Here is a 23,114-nt window from a genome sequence, read left to right as displayed (position 1 = left end):
GTGCAGCAACGAATCAAACGCATCAAAGTAGGCCCTGGCACAATGTAAGCGATGATGATTGTTGTTTCATATGCTTTATTGGCATTTGAAAACATTTTCCTAGATAATTAGTGTAATGAATATATTGTATGATATTCAACTGAATGAATAAGATGGATAGTTGTATGAATATTTTTTCTATTCACCGCGAGTCGCCACAGGTTCATTTTCAGCCGTCAAAAAAGAGCTTCGATTATTTTTAACTCTGGCCCCAGCTATTTTGGAACGAATCAATATAACATTATGTTTCGATTGCCATTCAGATGCATTATTAATTATTATAGTATGCGTCAACGATTTTCTAGACTTTTTATTCGATCTGTTAACTACATTTGACCGTTTTATCGTTTTTTTGTGATTTTTATATGACCGTTATTATTGTAAAAGGCTTGATTGTTAGAAATAAGATTATTTTTAAGACAAACGCCATTGAGGCTTTGTTATAATACTAATAAATATCAAAGCAACCTTAATTTTGCGATTTATTTCTGAAATTTAACAGAATTGCTCAATATTCTTCCAAAAAAGCTTTACTTTGCGTCTTTGCTTTAGTGAAAATTTAGAGAGAACATTTAATTCCGCATCGAACGACCTGTTTAGTATCAAATTTAGTTGATAAATGGTAGAGTTATTATATTTTTCCCAGTTAGAAACTCTTAAGGAGTTAGTGAGGCATTGTCGCGCACTATAAGATTCCCGAATTATAACTCCCATTATTTTTTTCTTTCAATTTTAGCTTTAAAGTTCACACACATGCTTTTGAATGTATACGAAATCATACAAAAAATCGATTTTTTGAAGCTTTTATATGAGACCGTCCAGTGGCGGATCCAGGGGGAGGGTCTTGGGGGTCCGGACCTCCTCCGAAATTTGTTTTACTTGTTGATAAATTTCAAATTAGTTTCAATTTTATATTAGTTTCAAACTCAACATCATTCCAAACCAAATTTGTCCAACATAACTGATATTCATTAAATAAGCTTATTACGTATTACGAATTATACAATGTTCATTTTAAAATCGAAATTTCAAACCACTCCCAAATTTTTTTCTGCATCCGCTCCTGAAACCGTCTCATTAAAAGTTTCTAATTTGGAAAAAAATAATAACTGGCATTTTTCAAGCTATTTTGATGATTAAAAGGTCGTTGGATATGGAATAAACTGTTATCTCTAAACTTTTACTAAAACAAGGACACTTCTTAATAAAAAACGCTGTAGTAAATAACCCATTGGGTATTTTACTTAAAAATTGAGGTAGAATTAGTTTAGAGTGTATTATTTATACTCTATTTTAACCGCTGTCAGTTTTTCGAAAATTGAAAAAAACGTCACCCGAAAAGCAACGTCGCGAATTGATTTTGCGCAAGTACCTGAAAAATCCTCTACCAAACTCTGAGCATCGAACGGAAGGAGAAATGCAGTCAGAATGGATGTTCTATTAGTAATCAGAATCACAAGCGTGTTGTGCAAGTATTCAAGCGGAATCCTAATGCTTCGATGAGGAATGTGGCCAAAAAGTTGAATCTGTCGAAGTTTTTCGTTCAGAGAACCAAAGACCGGGTGGGACTGCATACGTACATTGTTCATTTGGCTCCAAAATGTGATGAACGGCAAAATACGGGCCTGGAAACTGAGCATCCAGATACTGATAAACCCTCATTGTCTCATCATAGATGATGAGACCTTCGTCTAGGCTGACTTTTGACAGCTTCCGGGGCTACTGGACTTAACCGCCCAGCACAAGTATAAAACTTGTGTTCCTTAGGACGTAAGGAAGTAAAAACTTCCGGTTTGCCAATAAATACATGCTTTGGCAAGCGATCTGCTTATGTGGCAAACGGAGTACGGCATTCGTGACTACCGGGACTGTAAACGAGGAGATCTACCTCAACAAGGGTCTACAGAAGCGTCTGCTTCCTCTGTTGAAGCAACACGAGGACCGTACAATCTTCTGGTCGTGCCACCATTCAAATGTTGTCCTAGATTGGTACGAAGCCAACCGGATCACTTTCGTACCCAAGGAAACCCCCCCACCCCTCCAAACGCACCAGAACTAAGGCCCATCGAAAAATACTGGACAATTATGAAGCGGCTACTACGGAAGCCCAGATGTTGTACAGAACCTAATGAGTGGAGTTATGCGTAAAAGCTTAAGGTATTGAAGTTGAATGAAATAAAACTGCCAAAAAGCTTACTAATCAGTTATATTTTATTGCCTGAAAGTTTGATAAGAATCGGTCCACTAGGTAATTCCAGACTTCCCATGAACATCGACAAGTTTGCACATGAGTATAAAATTTCGGGCACGCGTTCAATATCAAACATGCTTTACTTTTGTGTACAGGTTTGCCTCGAACATCGAACCCAAGCGAACGATGTGCAAACTTAGGTTTAAACATCGTGTGCGTACACCGGGTGCGTACACAAGAAAGATACACACAAAACAAAAACGAGATAACGTGTTCGTACACACAGGGTTTTGATAGTAGTTCTCTCACTCATCATCACTAGAGTGAGAGAACTACTATCAAAACCCTGTGTGTACGAACACCGCGTACGTACTTGGGGTTCGGCTGTGCTGGTGAACATGTGTACGTGTTTTTTTACGCATCAGCGTGTTCGAGTTTGCACACGAAATGCGGGTTTATGATGAGCACAGAACTAGAGCGAATATGGTGTTCGATGTTCACTTGGGAAGACTGGGTAATTCTCTACAGCGTTTTTTGTGATGAAATTTGATGTGGGACAACTTTCAATTATGTTTCTGAATATTCAACAATTTATCAAGCTCATACGCAATTTTAGCATTTTCAAAAAATCAACGATTTTTCTTACAGGGGTGCACAGAAAAAAAATATGTTGCAATTTTAAAATTATTTTCATGCACATATTTGGAGCATGAATATAAATGTAAAATTAAGTTCTAGCACAAACACACACAACTTGTCGTGCTTTTTCCAGCGATATTTATTGTAATTTTACACGTTGATTGGAAATTACAGTTTTATTAAACGGCAAACCAATGCTCTTGAATGTATTTTTGATCTCATATTGCTGCAAAATAAATGACATGTAATATTACACGAACGAAAGTGTAAATCACATGCTTTTTGATGCTCTCATTGAGTGCATCGAATTCAACTTAATTTCCAATCAAATTTTTGATTCAAGCTTTGTATGTTTACATTCGTATTGATTTACATGTCGTTTAATTTTCATTATTTTTTGGTGTATGTGTTTCGACTTCGTCTCATCAGAAACCGACACTAACTTTTTGTCGGAATAGATTAGCGCCGGTTTGACGCAAATCCCTAAAACTAAAACACACTTTGTTTTTGCATGCATTTTTTCGCATCGTGGAATTTTTTAGGTATGTTCGTTTCAAAATCAAATTTTCAGGCCGCTCCTGATTGGTACATTCGAATTTAAAACTCGGCTAAAACTGCTTCGTAAGATTTAATAACTTCGTCCAATGATTTGTAATCAATTCTTACATCGGAGAGCCCTATACCGATTTTTTATGCTTGAACTTTTTATCAGACTTTTTCATTACTAAAATATCACGATAACGTGAATAGAAATTACGAAAATCTAGGATCGACTGGGATCCTCAAATATCCCGCTAGCCTGGCAGAAAAATTCGAATAAAACAGCACGGTAACGTGATGAGAAATCATAGAAATCACGAATAAGCTTCTGAAATCATGAACATCGTTTAACTGCCGGCCGTGTTTTCCCAAATTATGAAAAAGAATCATAACAAAAACTATGGACTATGGGAACAACAACAGTAACTCAGTCAAACATTCGAATTCGAACGCCATGTAGTTACGAGGTTTATCATCACAATTTTAGTCACGATTTTCGTAAATCGTTCGGTTCATGAAATCATGGTTTGTTCAAGAATTTATGGACGTATTTTTTCCGTGTGCACTGGCATGAAACAAATGTGTGTGCACTGATGGTCGATTGCTCTTGTCCATTTTCAATAAAACTGCGATTATTAGTTCAGTTCGCATACGGCCGAAATAATTCCGACAGCAGCCCTCTGCCAACACACACTATCCTAATCAGGTCTCTTTCCTTCATTCCAGCTCTAACCTTTCTGATTATGGGAACCATCGGTTACATGGTCAATACAGTATTCGGAGCAATGTTCACAAGCGGGAACGAATCGACAACGGTGGGACTTCTGTACCCATTGTAGGTTCCACGACCAAGTTGCGTTTAGTGACATAAAATAATCCCAGATGATTTCTTTACTACATTCCAGCGAATCCGAGACTCGGGAGGTCAAAAAGCTAGACGGTATGTGGAACTTTGTCCTTACGGATACCGCTGATCCGGGTAAGGGTTTGCGGGAAAAATGGTACAGCGACGATCTGAGCAAATTTCGGACAACCATCGTCATGCCGGTGCCGAGCAGCTACAACGATGTAACGGAAGATGCTGGTCTGCGAGATCACGTCGGAACGGTGTGGTACGATCGGCGTTTTTTCGTCCCGAAAGCCTGGGGTACCCAGCGGGTATTCGTGCGGTTTGGATCCGTGCATTACGATGCAATTGTGGTAAGTGGTTGCGTAGTTTGATAGTGAAAATAATCGTAATTGATGGTTCTTATTTGTTTCAGTGGATCAACGGCCAACAGGTTGTCAAACACGAGTTCGGACATTTGCCGTTCGAGGCAGACATTAGCAGAGTGCTGAATTACGGTGCGGAAAATCGCATCACGGTACTATGTGATAACGTTCTTCTTCAGACAACCGTGCCGCAGGGGAAAATTGCCTCCCAAGCTGCCGACGGTGGTTCTGAAGTGGTTCAATCATATACATTCGACTTTTTTAATTATGCCGGCATTCACCGGTCCGTTGCGTTGTATACGGTGCCGCGTGTATTCATCCGTGAAGTTGTGGTTAACACCGATCTGGTGGGCGACGAAGGTCAAATCTACTACTCAGTGGATAGCAGTGTGAATGCGACCAATGATCTTCAAGCGACGGTTAAAATAATTGATAAGAACGGTACGGTAGTGGGGGTTGATACCGCAACAGGGGCTGTGTTGAAGGGAATGGTCACAGTGAAAAACGTTAAGCCCTGGTGGCCTTATTTGATGCATGAGGATCCGGGCTACATGTACATGATGGAAGTGACGCTGGAGGGAAAGTCAAATGAAGCTTCCGAGCCGGTTGGTGATATTCACGATATTTATCGGCTAAAAGTTGGTGTGAGAACTCTGGAGTGGAATAATTCCTCTTTGTTGATTAATGGACAGCCAATTTATTTCCGAGGGTTCGGAAGGCATGAAGATTCTGATGTGAGTGAGTATGATTGCAGGAAATGACACCCATTAATGTATTGTTTTGTTGGTAGATTCGGGGCAAAGGACTTGATTACGCATTGTTGACGAAAGATTTCAATCTCTTGAAATGGGTTGGAGCTAACGCCTATCGAACCTCACATTATCCGTACTCGGAAGAGAGTATGCAGTTTGCGGATGAGCACGGAATCATGATAATCGACGAGTGTCCAAGCGTGGACACAGAGTACGTATCATGCAAAATATCAATATTCCTCATATTACTAAGTGAAAAATGTTTAGGGCTTATTCACAAATTCTGCTGGAGAAGCATAAATTCAGCGTGGAGCAGTTAGTGCATCGAGACCGCAACCATCCGAGTGTCATTATGTGGTCCATAGCCAATGAACCTCGCACCAGTCAACTAGCAGCTGATGCATACTTTGAAGCCGTTGCAAAATACACCCGCGAGCTAGATCCCTCCCGGCCTGTTACTGCTGCCATTGCCGTTGGCGTTGACGATGATAGAGCTGTAAGCATAATCACACAATCGGGTTTGTTAGTATACTGGAATTGAAATCGTTTGAATTGGTTATACAACGAAAAACATCTAACGAGTGGCAAAAAATTCCGCAGCCGGTAGGATTCGAACCTACGCTCCCAGAGGGAATCTGATTTCGAGTCAGACGCCTTAACCACTCGGCCACGACTGCTGGCGGGAGTCTGGCGATACATACACCTACTTTATAGTTCATTCCTGTGGCGAAACAAAATGAATTAAAAGCCTGCTATAATTATACGAATGACATTTCACGTTTCATTCCTCTTTATCTCGTAGGCCAAACATTTGGATATCGTTAGCTTCAACCGCTACAATGGCTGGTATCAAAATGCCGGAAAATTAAACATGATTACCAGCCGGGTCATGGATGAAGCCCGTGCGTGGCATACTAAGCACAACAAGCCGGTGCTGATGTCCGAGTACGGGGCCGATACAATGGAAGGACTACATCTGGTGAATATGTTATCTCATTCTCACCACTAGCTAACCTTGAAACATATTACCACAGTTTATCAACCGTTTTGTTCACCTTACAGTTGCCGGCCTACATCTGGTCTGAAGATTACCAGTCGCAGGTTTTCAGCCGACACTTCCGCGCCTTCGATCAGCTTCGGCAAGAGAAATTCTTCATCGGAGAATTCGTGTGGAACTTTGCCGACTTTAAAACGGCTCAGAGTAAGGACCGACCGCACCGTGACTCCTCGGAAGCGGATAATCCTATTCTTCTTCGCCTTACAGCGTACACTCGGGTGGGAGGCAACAAAAAGGGTATTTTCACGCGCAATCGACAACCGAAAGCGGCCGCCTACCTGTTGCGGCAGCGGTACCACGCTCTGGCAAAGGAGCAACAGCACAGCATAGCGCTGCCTACTGATCTCTTCCTGTACACCGCCGGAGGCAGTGAAAGTGCGGTATGCGAGAAGTGTGAGCTGTAGATGGAAGCAGGATTTTTTCGGGTAGACCACTTATTCGTCAATGGAGTGATTAAATAGAACAACAAATCTTGCTTAGCTAATTTTGAGCTGGGGTGTAAAAATTACATTTTCTACAATTTTTGGAGATGCATTTCATATTAAAACGAAACAAACTACGGTCACAAGTATTCTTTTTTTTGTAAATAATTTTATTGTTATAAATAAAATGAGAAAAGCGTAGTTCAGAACAAAAAGGTCTTCTATTTACATTGCGTCCGGTGGTTCTATCACTTTGAGGCACTCGTCGGCAAATTCCACGAACAGTGGCTCCATCATGCCTAACCGAATAGCTTTTCGGGCGCTCGGAGCGCTATCTATCTCCTCCAAGAGTCTTCGCAGGTGAGGATTATATAGGAGGTTCTTCAACTGGTTCGAGTGTCCTGAAAAAATATGCTCGGATGAACAGACTATAGTTTTTTGGATAAATTATTCGTGTCCTTACGCAGTAGTTCCATTTTGTCGGCATCGACCGTGTCAATTGTAGTGTACAGGAGAGTTCTTTGGGGTTGTCGGTCTTGTTTTCGCTGCGGTTCGAGCGGTGTAATGCCGCTGCATGGTGTTTCCTGGTGCTTTTTATAGCAGGCCACCGAACAACTGTAAATTTGATGAGAATCCAATTTAAAAAAAATCTAACATAGTTTTACAAATCAAGTGGAACAAAAACAATTTTATTCAATGGTTAATATCATTGAGATTAATTGCTTTTAAGCGTTTTCTGATATGCATTACAACGCTATACAAGTACATTCTAAACTAGAGGGATAAATAACACATTTGCACTGCATTTAAATAGTTCGTTTATTTGTACACAAATACTCAAGATGTTAATGCTATGTGGTGTAAAGTTGTAGCAAACGGTGAAAATTAAATGCTATTAAAAATTAGATGTGAATTTCTTATGCATTTTCGTAGTAACTTACTGCTACTTTCTGAATAAGAAGAAAAAGAAAAGTAAATAGTTGTGTAACAATTTTTCCAATTTTCTAACAGGGGTAACTTTCATCACAGGCAACGAACTGTCAATTACTTTGACAGCTTTTTTCAGTATTCCTGAACAGTTTACCAAGGATAGGATATCATTCGAGCAACGTTGCCAAATTGTGGAAATTCCATATGAAATCAAACTCTCCATGATTGATAGTTGTGAGAAGAGATATCGACTGTGATGTAGATGTTCCGGGTTTATATTTCCGCTTAGCAGTCTACGGAGGGTTTTTTTAGAACGAAAAACGTTTTTCTTTGTCCGACCCGCATCGAAACGTCGGACAAAGAAAAACGTTTTTCGTTCTAAAAAATCCTCCGTAGACTGCTAAGCCGAAATATAAACCCGGAACATCAAACTCGCCGTTCGTGAAAAGGATCACAGCAACCGCTTCAATCGAACTTTTGAAGGTTATTGGGAATTGCGTTGTTCTCCGTTTTGGTCCAGTTAATTGGCGATACTGTAAACGCTTTGGATACTACAATCATGCATGCTATCGGTGAAATGCACCTAGTTATGTGGAAAAAGCTATAAAAATTGAAATCATATTCAAACATTAACACTAAAGAAGTCGCGCTAATGGCTCACTGAACGAACAACCGCAGCTGTTCTAAGACGATTTCGCTAGATTTTCAGAGAAGGGTGCACTTAGTGCACTAGCGTGACTGCCGGAAGGTTAATGTCATGGCTCAATTTAGTATAAAAAAAATTAGAGTATAATTTAAGTTATTGGTTTTATCTGAAAAAAGTTGTGATGCTCTATGATGTTTTATGAAATATTTCACTTTTTATATAACACATCTTACGAGGTACAATTGTGTTCCTGCGAATCACGTATCAGGAATCTGACCAGCGAATTGGCGTGTTATAGGCTATATTAATGATAACACCATGCGTTTAATTCAATCATAAATATCAATTACTTACTAGGGCACCTCGCATGTTTTGCATTTATATTTTTTGTCCCCTTCGTCACAAATCGCGCACTTTATCACCATTCTGTCGAACTGTTCTGAACGTTGCATGTAAATAAACAAATCATAAAAGCCACCGCTGTCAGTGGACCGCATATCAAGAGCATAGATCTTCTTTATCGACACTCGAAATTATAGCAAGACGAGTAACGGGTGTTCCCGTTACAATAGAATGGGTGGATTATCACAGTTGAATCAAACGTGCTCATTCATACACGTGTCAGAGAGTATAAGGAGAGAGACGCATAGTGTGATGCCAAAATACATTGGTAGCAGACCAATTTAGCAAAAAAATTAGCATTACTCATGTTCACACTGATAAAAATCCGAGCGTAAATTCTATTTGCTTCAAACCACTTAATATGCATATAATCATAAAATGCTAACGCTATCACACGCACATACCTTCTATGTGTCACACACATAAGTTATATGTGCGTATTGTTATAGAATCAGGTTTTATGTGTCTTATAGTTATGAAATGTGAATGTAAGGTTAATATTTCTTGTAAATACACACATCAAGAATATGTGCCAGCAAATAGCGTCTATATGTCACCGCTGATTGCGAATATATATGTGTAAAATTAATAGACATAACGTTTACATTTCCATCACTTACCACTATTTTTCAATGAAAATCTGGCAGTTGAACTTGAAATGTCAGGCGAAATTTGTCACTTGACTGCAATATCAAAGTTACAGAAACTTTACATACATTTTAGTCTTCATAAAATGTGCATAAAGGGCCTTCATGCCTCATTTGGAGGAGATAATATTTGTGCAATTATGAAAAAGATCAGTAAATTCCTCCCTGCAAATAGATTCAGCAAAAAATAAATATTTCCAGTAAAATCTATCTTGTTTGTGTCTCGCTGAAATCTTTCACAGTAAATATAAATATATGATAGCATAAATATTGGAGAAATAGTGCTACAAAAAAATTGTTCAAGATTCTCGATGTGATGAATTCTAGCTTAGGCACACATTCAGATTCATCTTTTCCAACATCAGTTTTGTCGTAAATAGTTTGCGATGGAGTTTTGATTATGTTGTTTCCACTCGAATGGGTCAAATAAAAGGGTCTTTTAAATAGATTCGTTGCTTATCTCGTATGACTGGATAAAGCTCCATTTTCTTGAAAATTCTGCTGTCGAATGATTTTTAAGAGAAGAGCCATCTTGCTGTCGTTCATTATCGCTGATGCTTCAAGGTCATTTATTGTTTCAAGCGGAGTGTGAAATGTTTAATTCTGTCTTACTAAATCCTGGACTATTACGTGTAGTTCGTTTTAACTTAAAATCTTTTCTTTTAACAACCCTAATTTCGCTAAAGTGATACTATCAGGTATTTTATATAATCTTCCTGAAAGATATTTTAAAGTCAGATAAATATTAATGGACTGAATCTCTGAGGCCCTTAAATCAAAGAGAGACATTGCTTTCATTTTCACCTGTCTCTTGGTTTCGTCGACTAAATTATTTATTGATGAGTTTATCATTTTCAAATTGTTTGCATCGGGACTTCCTGCGGTGAATTTTTATGCTGATCCTAGAGTGTCCCATCTTTTGTGTCTTCAACAAATGTTAATTTTTACAAGTCGTTAATTTTATCAAATTTCTCTCTATAAGGCTAAATGGAATTTTTTGTAATTCACTGAACTTTGATTTTGGGATGTTAATATTGAATCGGACCAAAGTAATGTTGAAGTGGTGTACATATTAATTATAATCATAACGGAGTCGTCCAGTGCCTCGATTCAATAAAAGCAGTGGTTGTTGATTGATGACTATATTCTTGTAGTGTGCGGCTGTTGTGTAGTTTACAAACATGTCTGTCAGTCTGAAATGAGAGAAGGTGGAAAAGTCCGTTCAGTTTTTTTTTCTAATTTTAGTGTCGTTCTTGTGATCTTTGCGTCCACTGTCGGTCATGGCAGTACATTTATGCACTGTTGCTATTTTTATTTTCTTATATCTGTTTTTGTCTGTTAGTCATTGCCTACTCAAGTAACCAATAAGCATTATAACGTAGCCTAATATCTGCTTTAGATCCACATATAAAGCTATTTTAAAGAGCCGTGAAGCCCTAAATACTGATATAATGCTGGTATTATGCCAGAAAAGGCGAAATATAGTACTTTTACTGTGCAGAGATTGACAGCTCGTTTCTGCAGTACTAATGCTATTTTTAGCACCAGTGCGCAAATGTCAAATTTTAAAGCCTAATATTGGCACTACTAATGCTATTAGAAAGCTTCAGTTGGCTGTCATTGTCCGCCATGATTTAAAACCATTTCTAATGTTTCCTTTCGGTGTGGTGGGCAAAAAGGAAAAAAAAAATAAAATAAAATGTTCTGTTTAAAACCGTAATTGACTCTTTTCTAATGCATTGAAATGAATATCCTTAATGGATTTTCTTTTTCAAATGATATGTTTTACGAAAATCACCTTTAGTAAGTCTCGAACTGAGATACCTTGCGTCGTCCTTCACGGTAAGTGCGCTGCGTTTGCTGCCTGGACGATATAGCGTATGTTCGATTGAAATGAAATATGCCGAATATAATCTTCAAGAAGAGTTGCATGACGAATAAACACACAGCATTACAATAGCATTGTATCGGTTTGTTATTTGCTCTATAATGGCACTAAATGCACATGTAAAGCTTACATGCTTTAAAGATCCTTGAAGCATGTACGCGTTATATCAGCTATATATAGGCATATAGAGCAAGCGATAATGCTATATTTCGGCTGCGCATTTATACATTATTGACGTTAATATTGAGCTTTATCGCATTGTTAATGCTGTAATGGAGTTTCAATGCAACATTAGTGCAAATGTATAGCCAATATAGTGCAATCGCTTAATGCTTATGGTTACTTGGGACTGTCGGTCATGGCAGTACATTTTTGCGCTGTTGCTATTTTTATTTTCTTATATCTGTTTTTGTGTGTTAGTCGTTGTCTAGTGGTTTCGCAAACGTCCTAATTCTCGTCGCTTTGTACAGATTCCTTGTTTTTATTAGGGTATTCCAAGTCTTTTTTTCTGTTTTTTTTTTTACTAAAGACTTTTGTAAGTTTTTTTATAATTGCGGATGTACGTGGCGAGGGAAAATGATTTCAAACGGTTGTGAATTTTGTGGCTGAATGCATGGAGGTATTGTATTTTTGGACGGAGATTATCTGGGATTTATCTGGGTTTTCTATCTTAGCCAATTGATAAAGTTTCAATATCTTCAACCATCCTAATTGAAAAGTTACCTTAAAAACTCAACGTAGGGGTTAGGTATTTTTTTACATAGAATGTGTAAGCAAAGTTTGAAAGTAGTTTTTGAATGGCAGTTAACACAGCAAATCGTGTTTTTCCAGAGACGTTCCAGAAAAGGCTTCGTCACCGAGTCGCTTGTCGATATTTTTGCATAGAAAAATTACAGAATGTTAGTGAAATAAGTATGTACAAAAGTTTCGATCAATTCGCTTTACCCAAATTTCTAAAAAAAAATCACAAGAAAGAGTTTTCTTTAACGAAGAAACCCTTATGTCCCCCTTAAAGATTTTGAAATCAGTGTAAATGATTGCAAGATAAATTTCAAATTGATTAACTCGAGTAAACGCTTCGTCATAGAAGTTTAAGTACACTGCTTGAGCCACCAAAATTAATAAAATCAATCCTCTTATTGTGAAAAATCGGGCGTTTTCTTGTTATAATGGTGGTTTTAACACCGACGAACCCACGTGCCACATGGAACTAAAAATGCGTCATATTGTCCCAATTGTTTAAATTAAAATACGTTGTTACACTAGCGACATCTGTAAAAACCAAGGTGTATCGACGTTGTACCAGGTATGCTAGAACGATTAAACTTTCTTTTAGCATGTTGAAGATCGTTTTTCCAGATTTTTATTATCCTATGTATGCAGCTGACGGAAATGAACACCTTCTGTAATATCAATATTCTTAACGAGAAACCTGTCCAGATTCAAACATGGTGGAGCGATCTGACTTTTGTTGAACTTTCAATGGTTCATGCATTCAATCATCCATGCATGTCTGCTAACTAGTGGTGTCTCAAATGACAATTCACGACTAAAGAATTTTCACAGTCAAAATCTTCCGCTGAGACGAATTTTGGGAGTCTTTAGAACTATCATTTTCTGATATTTCTATAATTTTTGCATGAGATCAAAACTATATCGCAAAAACAACTACGTGTCGGGTTGTTGTTTTGTCCAAACAATTTACGAGGGCTCTGGGTTGAGTGGTCTTCTAAAGAGTAGTTTCCTCAATAGTGTACTAGCTTCGAAGTGTCTGCATAAATTCATTATGCTGGATCGACTAGTATATTGAACACAACTCCCCTTGAACCCCATTTATAATTAGTAATACGAGAATATCAAAAAATGAATTCTACATAGACTTTTGCAAGTACCCCACCTCCCCACTCATTAACAAACGCAGACTGTTGAAAAAGTTAATATTTTTGCTGAAAAAAACTATATAATAATATATACTCTCATTGTAGTTATAACGTTTTGAATAAAAGCTCTAGAAATATTATAGGTATTGTAACTTATTAATAGGTAATTTCTACCTATTTTATTAGTACTACACCAGTACCAATTATCGAGGTATATCCAGTTTACCGTGTATGCAAGAGCGAAACAATATCCAACCACTGCCAACAGTTGCATTCAACTTTTAGTTATTGTCTGTCTCGAATAATCTAGCGTTTCGTCCAATTCTCGATAAACATATGATTACGGCTTAAAAACCAACTGTCAAAATTCTCTTTGAAAAGAAAATCCGAACAAACCGTTACTGGCCAAACACAGTTCACAGCAGATTATGAAAAAGAAAACTTTTCTCTTTTGTTTACTACCTACATCTGTGATTTATGAGTAAGAGCATGTTCAGGAGTGTTTTAGTTCTAGATTCATAATTTTGACAGCTCTATAAAATAAAACTGAAAATTTTAAAACTAGAACTCGCTATCCCCAGCAGCAGTTTCAGCGGATGTTCTATTCAATTTAAAACTCATGTCTCGCCATGCCCTCAGCGTTACTGCATTCAAATTCATTTTCCCCAGTCTATCGGGTCTAAGCGTCTGTGCTGAAAACTTTGCATGTATTTAAATCACAGTTCTAAACGTGTTTTAAAATCAGCGACAAATAGAACGGCGTCGTATAACCGTTTTAAATTTTACAACAAAACTGTTTGAAATTATAAAACAAAACGCACTGCTGGGGATGTGAATGTTTCAGTTACAGTTCTACTTTGAAACTCCTATACAAAATAAAACGCTGCTGAACATGCCCTAACGGTTTGTCCGAAATTTTCTTTCAAAGAGAATTTTGACAGTTGGCTTTTAAGCCGTAATCATATGTTGGTCGAGAGTTATTACTCGTTTCTAACGTCAAAATGTTTCCCACTCACCTTGACGCCAATTTGATGGGGCGTAATTCAACGCACGGCGCGGTGGCACATGGCTGAAAAGTCGCAATGTGGATTTAAGTAAAGATTCGCAATATAATCGCTTTTAACTATTCATCAAAAATTGGTAGAATACAAATATGTCTGCAAATCTGGCATTGCTGTCTTGTCGACCCGTTACCCATTAACGGGTGAACTTAGCGCAGCCGAGAAATAAACCACAAATTATAGCATAGCTTTGCAAACCCTTCCCCATAGATGTCGCTTCACGCTACATTCAGCTAAAAATAGAACGCAAAACATGAACGGAATAGGATAAAGTTACCTACATCCAATCTGAATCCGAAAATTACGCTAGTTAAGGAACTGTCTAACATAGTGTGCTAGAAGTGGTATCCATTGACAGATTAGCATCCCGGCGTTCAAAACAGGAAGTTAAGAAGCAATTCATTCTAATAGTGAGTTATTAAATGGTATTGGATGAATTATTTCATTGGATATGGATAGGTTACAATACCCTATCCTATTGCACTACACCAACGCAAAGCTACACATACATATGACAAATATTCTTAAAAGTTGTTAAATTTTGAATTGGAAAAGTATTCATTGCTTTCGGACGGTATTATGTGTCGCTTATTTTAAATTAATCTATTCTTTTTGACTACTCAGGATGTTAATGGCTCTTAAAACGAGCAGCAGCAGGTGCTCAAAGACAATTCTGTTTGAGTTTCGGAGCGCGGGGCACTCAATGCGCTGGTGCAACTGTCGGTAGTTTATCCATCCATTTTAACTTTGTTATATTAGCAAGCCCTACTAAGTCATAATTGCTATTATGTGCTGATTATATATCATTCAAAGCGCAATATTTAATCGCAGAAGTGCTCAAAATACATGTCCGAAAAAACCAATAATAAACATCAAACAAATTCATTGCCGTTCAAATGAACTTTTCCTTGAACTTTTGTATATGTATTCTCAAGCAGGCTGGGAAGGGTGGCCAGATTTAAATATGGCCGCTGGCGCCTTGTTTCACACCGCCCCAGTGGCCTAATGGACAAGGCACCGGCCTCCTAAGCCGGGGATTGTGGGTTCGAGTCCCATCTGGGGTAACCCGAACGATTTTTTTGCCACTAGCGAACGTTGTGTGCGGTCTACTATAAAATATGCTAGTGCTTTGTTTGTTACTTTGTGGAGTGTTATATGTTATGCTATAAGGAGAGTGCTAGCGGTGTTCACGACAATCAAACACAGGAATGGAATCTTGAGAAACTGATCTCATTTATAACTAGATAAATGTTCATATTTTATCGAAAATGTTTAATTAAAATATTTACAATTTCACATACTAGTGCAATAAGGACTTTTCATATGACGCTCAACTGAACAGATGTCGATGCTTGAGTTTGCACGTTAGCCAAACATCGTGACGGCCGTTCGATTGATACGAGCAGAATTTGAGCAAAACGATGTTGGCAGAATTCGATGGAGATTTATGACGACCCAGAACAATGCGATCTGACTATTGAGTTTTGAACTGAATTTAACGAGAGGTTGAACCATATCCGTTGTGCCTTACAATTCATTTAAGCTGGCTATATTGGACGTAGTCAGAAGTAAAGAATCTGTAAAGAAAGTTACTGAGGGGGAAAACATGTTAGCTTACAATACACATTTCGAGTTTCAAACAGCCTGGAACCAAACTCGATGGGGTGAGATATACAAAATATTTCAGATTTTCAAAGATCGAAAAGTTCCTCACTAAACTTTCTGAATAATGCCACTAGCTTGGCAACATTTCCCACATCAACTCGTATTTCACAGCTAACCAAGTCGATTGTGTCTTTTGAAATGAGCAACTGTGCCAGAAAATTTATAAAAGATTATGTCGATGTGTTCAAATCTGTATGCCATCGCACAAGAAGTATGCAAGTTATTTCCAGACTTAAATATTTGCATGGTTGCTGATCATCAGTGTGTTACTAAAAATCGTAAATAATCTTTTTGTTTTGGAGCTGGTGGTAGAAACGTGGACGAGTCGATTGAATAACCTCCTCAAGCACATCAAATTTCGCAATATTAATTTAGTAGATCCTATAGATATAACTATTAATAAATTAAACAAATTCAGGTGCAATGAGACGTTGCAGGTTCATCAAACTTTTTGCCTTCGTTTTTCGTTGTTCCGATAGTTTACCATAGTTTACCGCATAAATATTTTATTGACACTTGGAATCGAATTGCTACATTTGAACCATCTCCAAGCTCAAGCCGAGCAATTAAAATAGAGGCTACAAATAACAAGTTCGATTAATTTCTCATCGATCTCTTTGGTGGTTTATTAGCAGTTGAGTCTAATTAAAATTATTTCACATTTTTTCAGCACTATGCTATATCTCTCCTTAGTGGAGAAAAATTGAGATAAAACTATTTTTTCTTCACTAAGGAGAAAGTTGTTTAAAATCATATTTGCGCGTGAAAGGCTCCATATTTGTGTGTGAAAACTCCTTTTCTTGCGGAACATCACGCAGGACTAGAAGTTTGCTTAGAAACATAAATAGTGTTTTGTTGGTCCTGTTACTAAGTTAGTGTTGCAGAATTTTTGCTTTTTCTTAACCTTTCCTCCTGTACTATGACCAGACGAACGTATGTTGCCAGTATGAGTGTAACACACGAATGATGCCGCACTCGCATACGACCCCCGGTTTTGTACTTGGTTCAGTTTGCGTTCGAAGCCGAATGGACTGTCCATCGAATGAAAACAGTTTACTTTCATCATTGAAGAGGAGGAGTTTCGAACAAAAATTGTTCAAATGATTTAAAATCGGTTTTTCCGTTCGTGTATGGTAATTTCGACCGGGCGGAAATAAAAATACTAATTGGGGGATGAAGAGACTTTCAAATTTAATTCTTTTGAGTGGTTTGGTAGCGCCGATAAAGGCTAATTTGTTGGCTAAAGAAAATATTCTCCGGATGATAGATTTTTGTTAGAATTGGTTCTGGTTACTAACAAAGTTTTATATAGTAATTACGGAGCAAATCTAATGACAGCTACTTAGAACCACAATAAAATCATCAGCTTTGTAAATGCCTTCTTAAAATAAAGATAAAATGATAAATCTTTCAACCATTTTAATTGTTACTTGGGACATCCTCTTCTTTAGATCCACCGGCATAGAACTGTATATGGACAGAATAACCCGATTGACACGTGTTGTGCAAAATTTAACGAAACAATTAGTATTTTTGATTTTAATATGTCTAAAAAGAGTTTAAAGTTAGGTATAATAAATATATAGCAAAAAGGTTTTTTAAACGTCTGAACGGCAGTCAGCCGAAAATATGTATGATAATAATCAATAGACGCACGGGGACCATAACCTCTATCATAAACAGTCACAAAACAAAGCAATTTTATATCCATAAATGCCGGGAATGAAAAGGAACCTATAAAAACTTGTTCGTTTTGAAGAGTCGCAATGCTGTCCGAGGTCTACAAACTCCAAATCCTGTCCAGCTTTTTTGTCAAAGAACCATCAGAGGAATTCCACGAAGATCCGTCTGTAAATCACTAAAATCCTTGATTCTGAAGAAACTTCACACGTTTCACCGGCATGGAAGATTAAACATTTTCCACAGCCAATGGACAATGGTTTTTTTCACCAAAATCATGCGATCTATTAATAACGCCTAAATCGCTAGATTCGGGTCAATAATGTCTTCGGACGAATTTGTGAACATTACAAGCCCTTTCATTTGGTGTAGAACAAGCTTTTGCCAACAACTTTGCTGAAGACACAAAGCCTTCATATTCAATAAACAGTATTGCTGGTTGTTTGTGGATGATCCCTTTAAAGCCAATGCATTACTATAATTTTTTAATCTCATTCTGACAAGTTCGGGATGTTCCGTAAAAAGATTTGAATTATCCAAATGGACAACGTTCTATATTACAACAACGGCTTATCTCGTGTATTTTCTAAATTATTTTGCGATTTTTTGAAAAATAAAGTATTTCAAATGGTGATTGGTTGTTAGCGTGGAAACGACTGAGTTTACGTCAATAGTGTTTCGAACTACCTATCAAAAATTGCGAGTTCTGTCAATGGCTGCTATAATTTTTGTAATTAATCCACCTATAAGTGAAATTTTTCAACTAATTTTTTTTCTGCTGAGAGAAATGAGCTGACGCCCTTGGAAAAGTTGTGAAGATTGAATTCATGAATATTTTTTCTGAATATATGAAGTCTCTGCTTGTAATGCTTAAGAAGTTGTAGCTCGTTATATTTGGATGACCCCAAAAATATTTTATTCAAAATATCTTTTCAATTATCATTCCTACGGGTTTCATATGTTCTACGAAGTTATTTCAATCGTCAAAATACACAATTTTTATTAATGCCTAATTTTTCATATCTTGAGTATTTTCGAAGATATTGGACATTTTTTATAAAAACAAGTTTTTTTCAAATCATCTATAACCCTGCTAGAGACAAGGAGAGGCAAGTGAACTCGTTTGAGTTTTATAGTGTTGATGTAGATTTTCCAATTGCATCTAGAGTTCGCTGCCCATTTTTTGCCCGTTTAAAAGTTAAAGTTAGTGTTTAAATTATTTTTAAAACTTTTGCAAATTTTAACAAAATTTACCCAATAACTTCTAATCAGCAAGAGATAGATCAATGATCTCTTCTTGAAAGATATGTATCTTGACAAGACGAACAACTTTCTGGTACATCCTGAAGCTTCATCTTCGATATTTATAAAGTTATGTTGAAAACACGTTTTTAAGGGGTCATTCACAAACAACAATAACTTCGAGTGTACTATAAATAGAGGTTTTGCGGTATACAGTAGAGATGTTCGCAAAAACAAGTTCTTTAACATTTCGAAAGACTTTATCCTCTTTTTTTCACTTTGAAAGAAATGTGGCAAATCTCTCACTTCAAGGGGAGTTAATCACTCTAACTATATCATCAAAATGAAGGTCTTGTATCTTCATATAACATACTAGAAAACACCATTGCTGTACGCTTTACCGTTATCTCGTAAATAATTTTTCGAAAAAAGCCACTGTGAATGGGATCATTTTGTCACAAGAAATTTTTTTCAAAAGGCTTAGAAGCGTTTGCATGCAACACTTTGTAAAAATGTTTGATTACCATATTTTATACAGTAAAACTATCTCAGAAAGAGTTACACTCAGGTTTTTTACGCGGGTAATATAGGCCGCGTTAATGAAAACTGCGTAAATTCAAAAATCCGCGCAAAAAAACCGCGTGGAAAACCTGAGTGTATAGGGAATGAAAACAAAAAAAAAAAAATACACTGAAAAAAAGTTGTGACAATTTTCACATTATTAAAAATTTATTTTTCCATTGGTTTATTTGACACGGCGTTAGCACAACTGGGCCGTGAATCATTAAGGTTTTTACAATAAGGAAAACTAAAAAAATACTTGTCTGTCTGCCAGATCCTGTTGACGCAGTTTGCTGGTGCGTGTTGAGATCCTTTTCCTTGGCGGTGAAGCATTAGTTGCATTATCTGTCGCAGTTTGGAGCTCCTTCTGTCTGCCTTCTCGCGCGTTATCGTTCATGTCCATGTCATCATCGGTCCTGTTTTCTTGTAGTTCACGATCAGAGGGTCTTATTTGTTCTTGTTCTCACGGGTCGCTGTTGTAAATCCGTCTTCATCGGTATTTGCTTCTTTATTGGTGATGCTAGGTTGTTGGATTGGGAGCGGTTGTCGCAGTCATTGCCAGTTCACTATTGGTTAATTAGGTCGTTGTTTTTGGTTTATCGGTAAGTGTCGGTGGCTGCTTGTTAGAGTTGGCTATAGTAGAAGAGTTTTGACTAGTTGCTTCGGCGCATGTTTTGACGTAGTTGTTATAGAATTGGCATGTAGGTTTTTGTCCGGGATATGTGATCAGTGTGATGTGCTTACAGGTTACACCCTCCTTCAGTGATTTCCATTCGATAGTCATGTAAGAAGGTGTTGGTTTAGTCTCTTGCATCTTCACAATACGAACGCCGTTGAAATACCAGCGAAAAAAATTCTCCAACTGCCATTCGTAATAAATTTCACTTCTCCGTATTGCGACATAATAAGTTTGATGTAATCTTCCTTAGTGCGCGGTACCAGATCATGGATTCGAATGACCACCATGCCGTTTTCTATATACACGAGGAACTTGATTCTGGTGTTATTAAATTCGACCTCGTGTTGCATGTTGTTCTTTGCAATGAAGTTTTCTGTCTGAGCTAAACTACTGAACGTAATTAAAACATTGTTTTTGACGTGGTGTCGCTGAATGTACATAGCTTCCACGAGATTAAGCTCCATTTTAATTTTAACTAGTTATTCGGCCTCAAGAACTGTGGGTCTAACGCGAGTTTTCTTAAAGTCGATCGAAATTGTGTTATCCCGTAGCACGGATACTTTTGTTTCCTTTGGCAGACTCATTTCACTGCGCAGACGGGGGCAAAGATACACAACTGTTTGAGCAGTGGATATAGAACAAAGCGCTGGCTTTCTTCATTGGTGCCGATTTTTTGCTTCTGCTTTGTGCGTAGTCAGAAGATAGAAATGCATGTAAAAAAATAAATTTAAACTTTTTATCTTGTGTTGGTAAAAACCTAAAGAAAAAGGAAACATTTTAATGTAATTGCATAATGGGGAAAGTATCAGTAAAAACTCATTCTAACGATATCTTTAAACATGTTTTTAAATTTCATACAAATAGCAGACAAAACTAGAGTTTTATTATATAATATGATTCTAAATGCCATTTTAAATCAAAATGATCGTTAAAAAACGAAATCGCAGTAGTTTTCAAGATATTTTAAAATTTTGTTGCAACAAAAACAATTATTTTGTTATTTATTGATGTTTTTCGCGTTTCTCCACCAGGAACAACAGGTGTTACAAAATGCTCGTAAAACTTTCTGTAACTTCACTTTTGACATCTAGGCGATATTGGGAACCATTTATACATAGGGTAACTTGCCCCAATTCATTTGAGCTGCTGTATTCATCCCACATTCCCACCCATTTGAATACATAAGTTAGAGCAGTGTGCCAGTGACGGATCCAGAGGGAGGGTCCTGGGGGTCCGAACTCCCCCCCTCCCCGAAATTTTTTATCTCGTCGATAAATTTTAAAATAGTTTCTATTTTAAATTCGTTCTAAATTACAAATCATTCCAAACCAGATTCGACAACCAAATGTTAATTAAAAAAACTTGTTTTAATCCACCTAGCGGTGCAATTGTGCCTTTCTCATTTCTCTAAACTATGGCACGGAGGCTTTTTATGTTCAACATAATTGTGGAAATGTTCATTACATTCTTAGTACACTTTGCACTTATACACAATGGCTTGCCAGCCACGAACTTGATGAGCTACGTGTCGACGGTGAAACACTTGAAACAAAAAAATATCATACTCCATTAGCCTAATCAGCATTAGATCAATGTTATCTGCTTGCTAACTCATTTTGTCATGCGGGGGTGGGTATTTGAGGAGGGCGAAAGTCCCATGAACGAACGACTCCCCAGCTTAAATTGGAATGCGTTGTGATACAGTGGTGGTTTAAAGATGATGGGGTTGAAAGGGAGGGGTATGAGGGCTGGATGGGGTGGTGGTCTGAGGGGTGATTTAAAGAGATTTTTAAAGAAGGGGAGTGAACAGTAGAGGGGGGGGGGTGTAACCCCTCTCCGTAAACCATCAACTACGCCCCTGTTAAAATCCAGAAATCTTATGCGAGTCGAAAAAAAAACCTTATGCGAGTCGAAAAAAAATTAGGGATTAGGTTGACGTTTTTCAGAGTGATTGCATAACCTTTCTATATGAGAAAGGCAAAAATGTGCCAATATCCAAAAAAGTGAATCGTCGTCAAATTTTTTTTCGAGTTTGCATCAAATCTCGACGTTTCATGCACCTTGAACACATTTTGCATCAAAAATAAAAATTCTATTTTTAATTTTTCCTATAGTTTATATGAGAAATTTCTGTGTGACCGCACTCTGAAACCCGTAATTCCGGAACCAGAATTCCGATCGATCCAAAATTCAGTAGCAGCCGATGGGAGGGTTGCACCTTTCATTTGAGACTAAGTTTGGGCAAATCGGTCCAGCCATCTCTAAGAAAAATGAGTGACATTATTTGACACATACACACATACATACACACACATACACACACATACATACACACATACAGACTTTTTCCGATCTCGACGAACTGAGTCGAATGGGATAAGACACTCTGCCCTCCGGGCCGGGATTAGGTGGACGTTTTTCAGAGTGATTGCGTAACCTTTCTATATGAGAAAGGCAAAAAGGGAATTACATATTACGTAGTGTACATTGAACATTTCAAAATCGAAATTTCGACCCCCTCCGAAATTTTTTCCTGGATCCGCTCCTGGCAGTGTCTGCTATCTCTATTGAACGCATTAGGTCAAATTGTATGATGAGTAAGGGTGCGTTGTAATCGACTTTTTCTTTCTCTCCAACGAGAGTATTTTGCTTTTTTCAAGCCAGATTTTTTATGTTACTGCTTCTTAGGAAAGGAGCAAGAATATTGATACCTATTTAAGCGTGATCCAATCACTGTAAGCCGAGTTACAATCGAAGTAGTGAAACACACTGACTAGAGAGATGAATAAGGACTCGTCTACCCTATACTGACAAATGAAATTTTATCAAATCTCGACAAACGTATGATTACGGCTTAAAAACCAACTGTCAAAATTCTTTTTGAAAGGAAATTCTGGACAAACCGCTACTCATTAATCACAAATGTTGGTAGTAAACAAAAGAGAAAAGTTTTCTCTTTCATTAAGTACTGTAAACTCTTT

General features: G+C 37.5%; 2 protein-coding genes and 2 non-coding genes across 7 annotated transcripts in view; 2 read left to right on the top strand and 2 right to left on the bottom strand.

Annotated features, from left to right (window-relative positions):
- LOC131689637 (beta-glucuronidase) overlaps nucleotides 1-7,004 on the top strand; it is a 70,333-nt gene extending 63,329 nt beyond the window's left edge. For all 4 annotated transcript variants that reach the window (XM_058974869.1, XM_058974871.1, XM_058974868.1 and 1 more), the window contains exons 2-9: nucleotides 4,136-4,244; nucleotides 4,315-4,609; nucleotides 4,672-5,355; nucleotides 5,412-5,584; nucleotides 5,641-5,869; nucleotides 6,176-6,352; nucleotides 6,436-6,574; nucleotides 6,638-7,004. In XM_058974869.1, coding sequence (XP_058830852.1) covers nucleotides 4,136-4,244; nucleotides 4,315-4,609; nucleotides 4,672-5,355; nucleotides 5,412-5,584; nucleotides 5,641-5,869; nucleotides 6,176-6,352; nucleotides 6,436-6,574; nucleotides 6,638-6,834 — 2,003 coding nt within the window. In that variant the 3' untranslated portion in view covers nucleotides 6,835-7,004. The remainder of the gene's footprint in view (nucleotides 1-4,135; nucleotides 4,245-4,314; nucleotides 4,610-4,671; nucleotides 5,356-5,411; nucleotides 5,585-5,640; nucleotides 5,870-6,175; nucleotides 6,353-6,435; nucleotides 6,575-6,637) is intronic.
- Nucleotides 5,969-6,050, bottom strand: Trnas-cga (transfer RNA serine (anticodon CGA)). Its single transcript has one exon. It is a non-coding gene; the product is annotated as a tRNA-Ser (tRNA).
- On the bottom strand, nucleotides 6,940-8,910 carry LOC131689638 (zinc finger HIT domain-containing protein 3). Its single transcript, XM_058974872.1, has 3 exons — nucleotides 8,783-8,910; nucleotides 7,316-7,467; nucleotides 6,940-7,253 (listed from the first exon to the last, which is right to left on the bottom strand). The coding sequence occupies exons 1-3, from the start codon at nucleotides 8,878-8,880 to the stop codon at nucleotides 7,078-7,080; spliced, it is 426 nt and encodes a 141-aa protein (XP_058830855.1). The 5' UTR covers nucleotides 8,881-8,910; the 3' UTR covers nucleotides 6,940-7,077.
- A 6,387-nt stretch (nucleotides 8,911-15,297) lies between these two features.
- Trnar-ccu (transfer RNA arginine (anticodon CCU)) lies at nucleotides 15,298-15,370 on the top strand. Its single transcript has one exon. It is a non-coding gene; the product is annotated as a tRNA-Arg (tRNA).
- The last annotated feature ends 7,744 nt before the right edge of the window (nucleotides 15,371-23,114 follow it).

The sequence above is a fragment of the Topomyia yanbarensis genome, chromosome 3 (assembly GCF_030247195.1).
Source record: "Topomyia yanbarensis strain Yona2022 chromosome 3, ASM3024719v1, whole genome shotgun sequence".
Lineage (NCBI taxonomy): Eukaryota > Metazoa > Arthropoda > Insecta > Diptera > Culicidae > Topomyia > Topomyia yanbarensis.
This window is presented reverse-complemented; position numbering and strand designations above follow the sequence as displayed.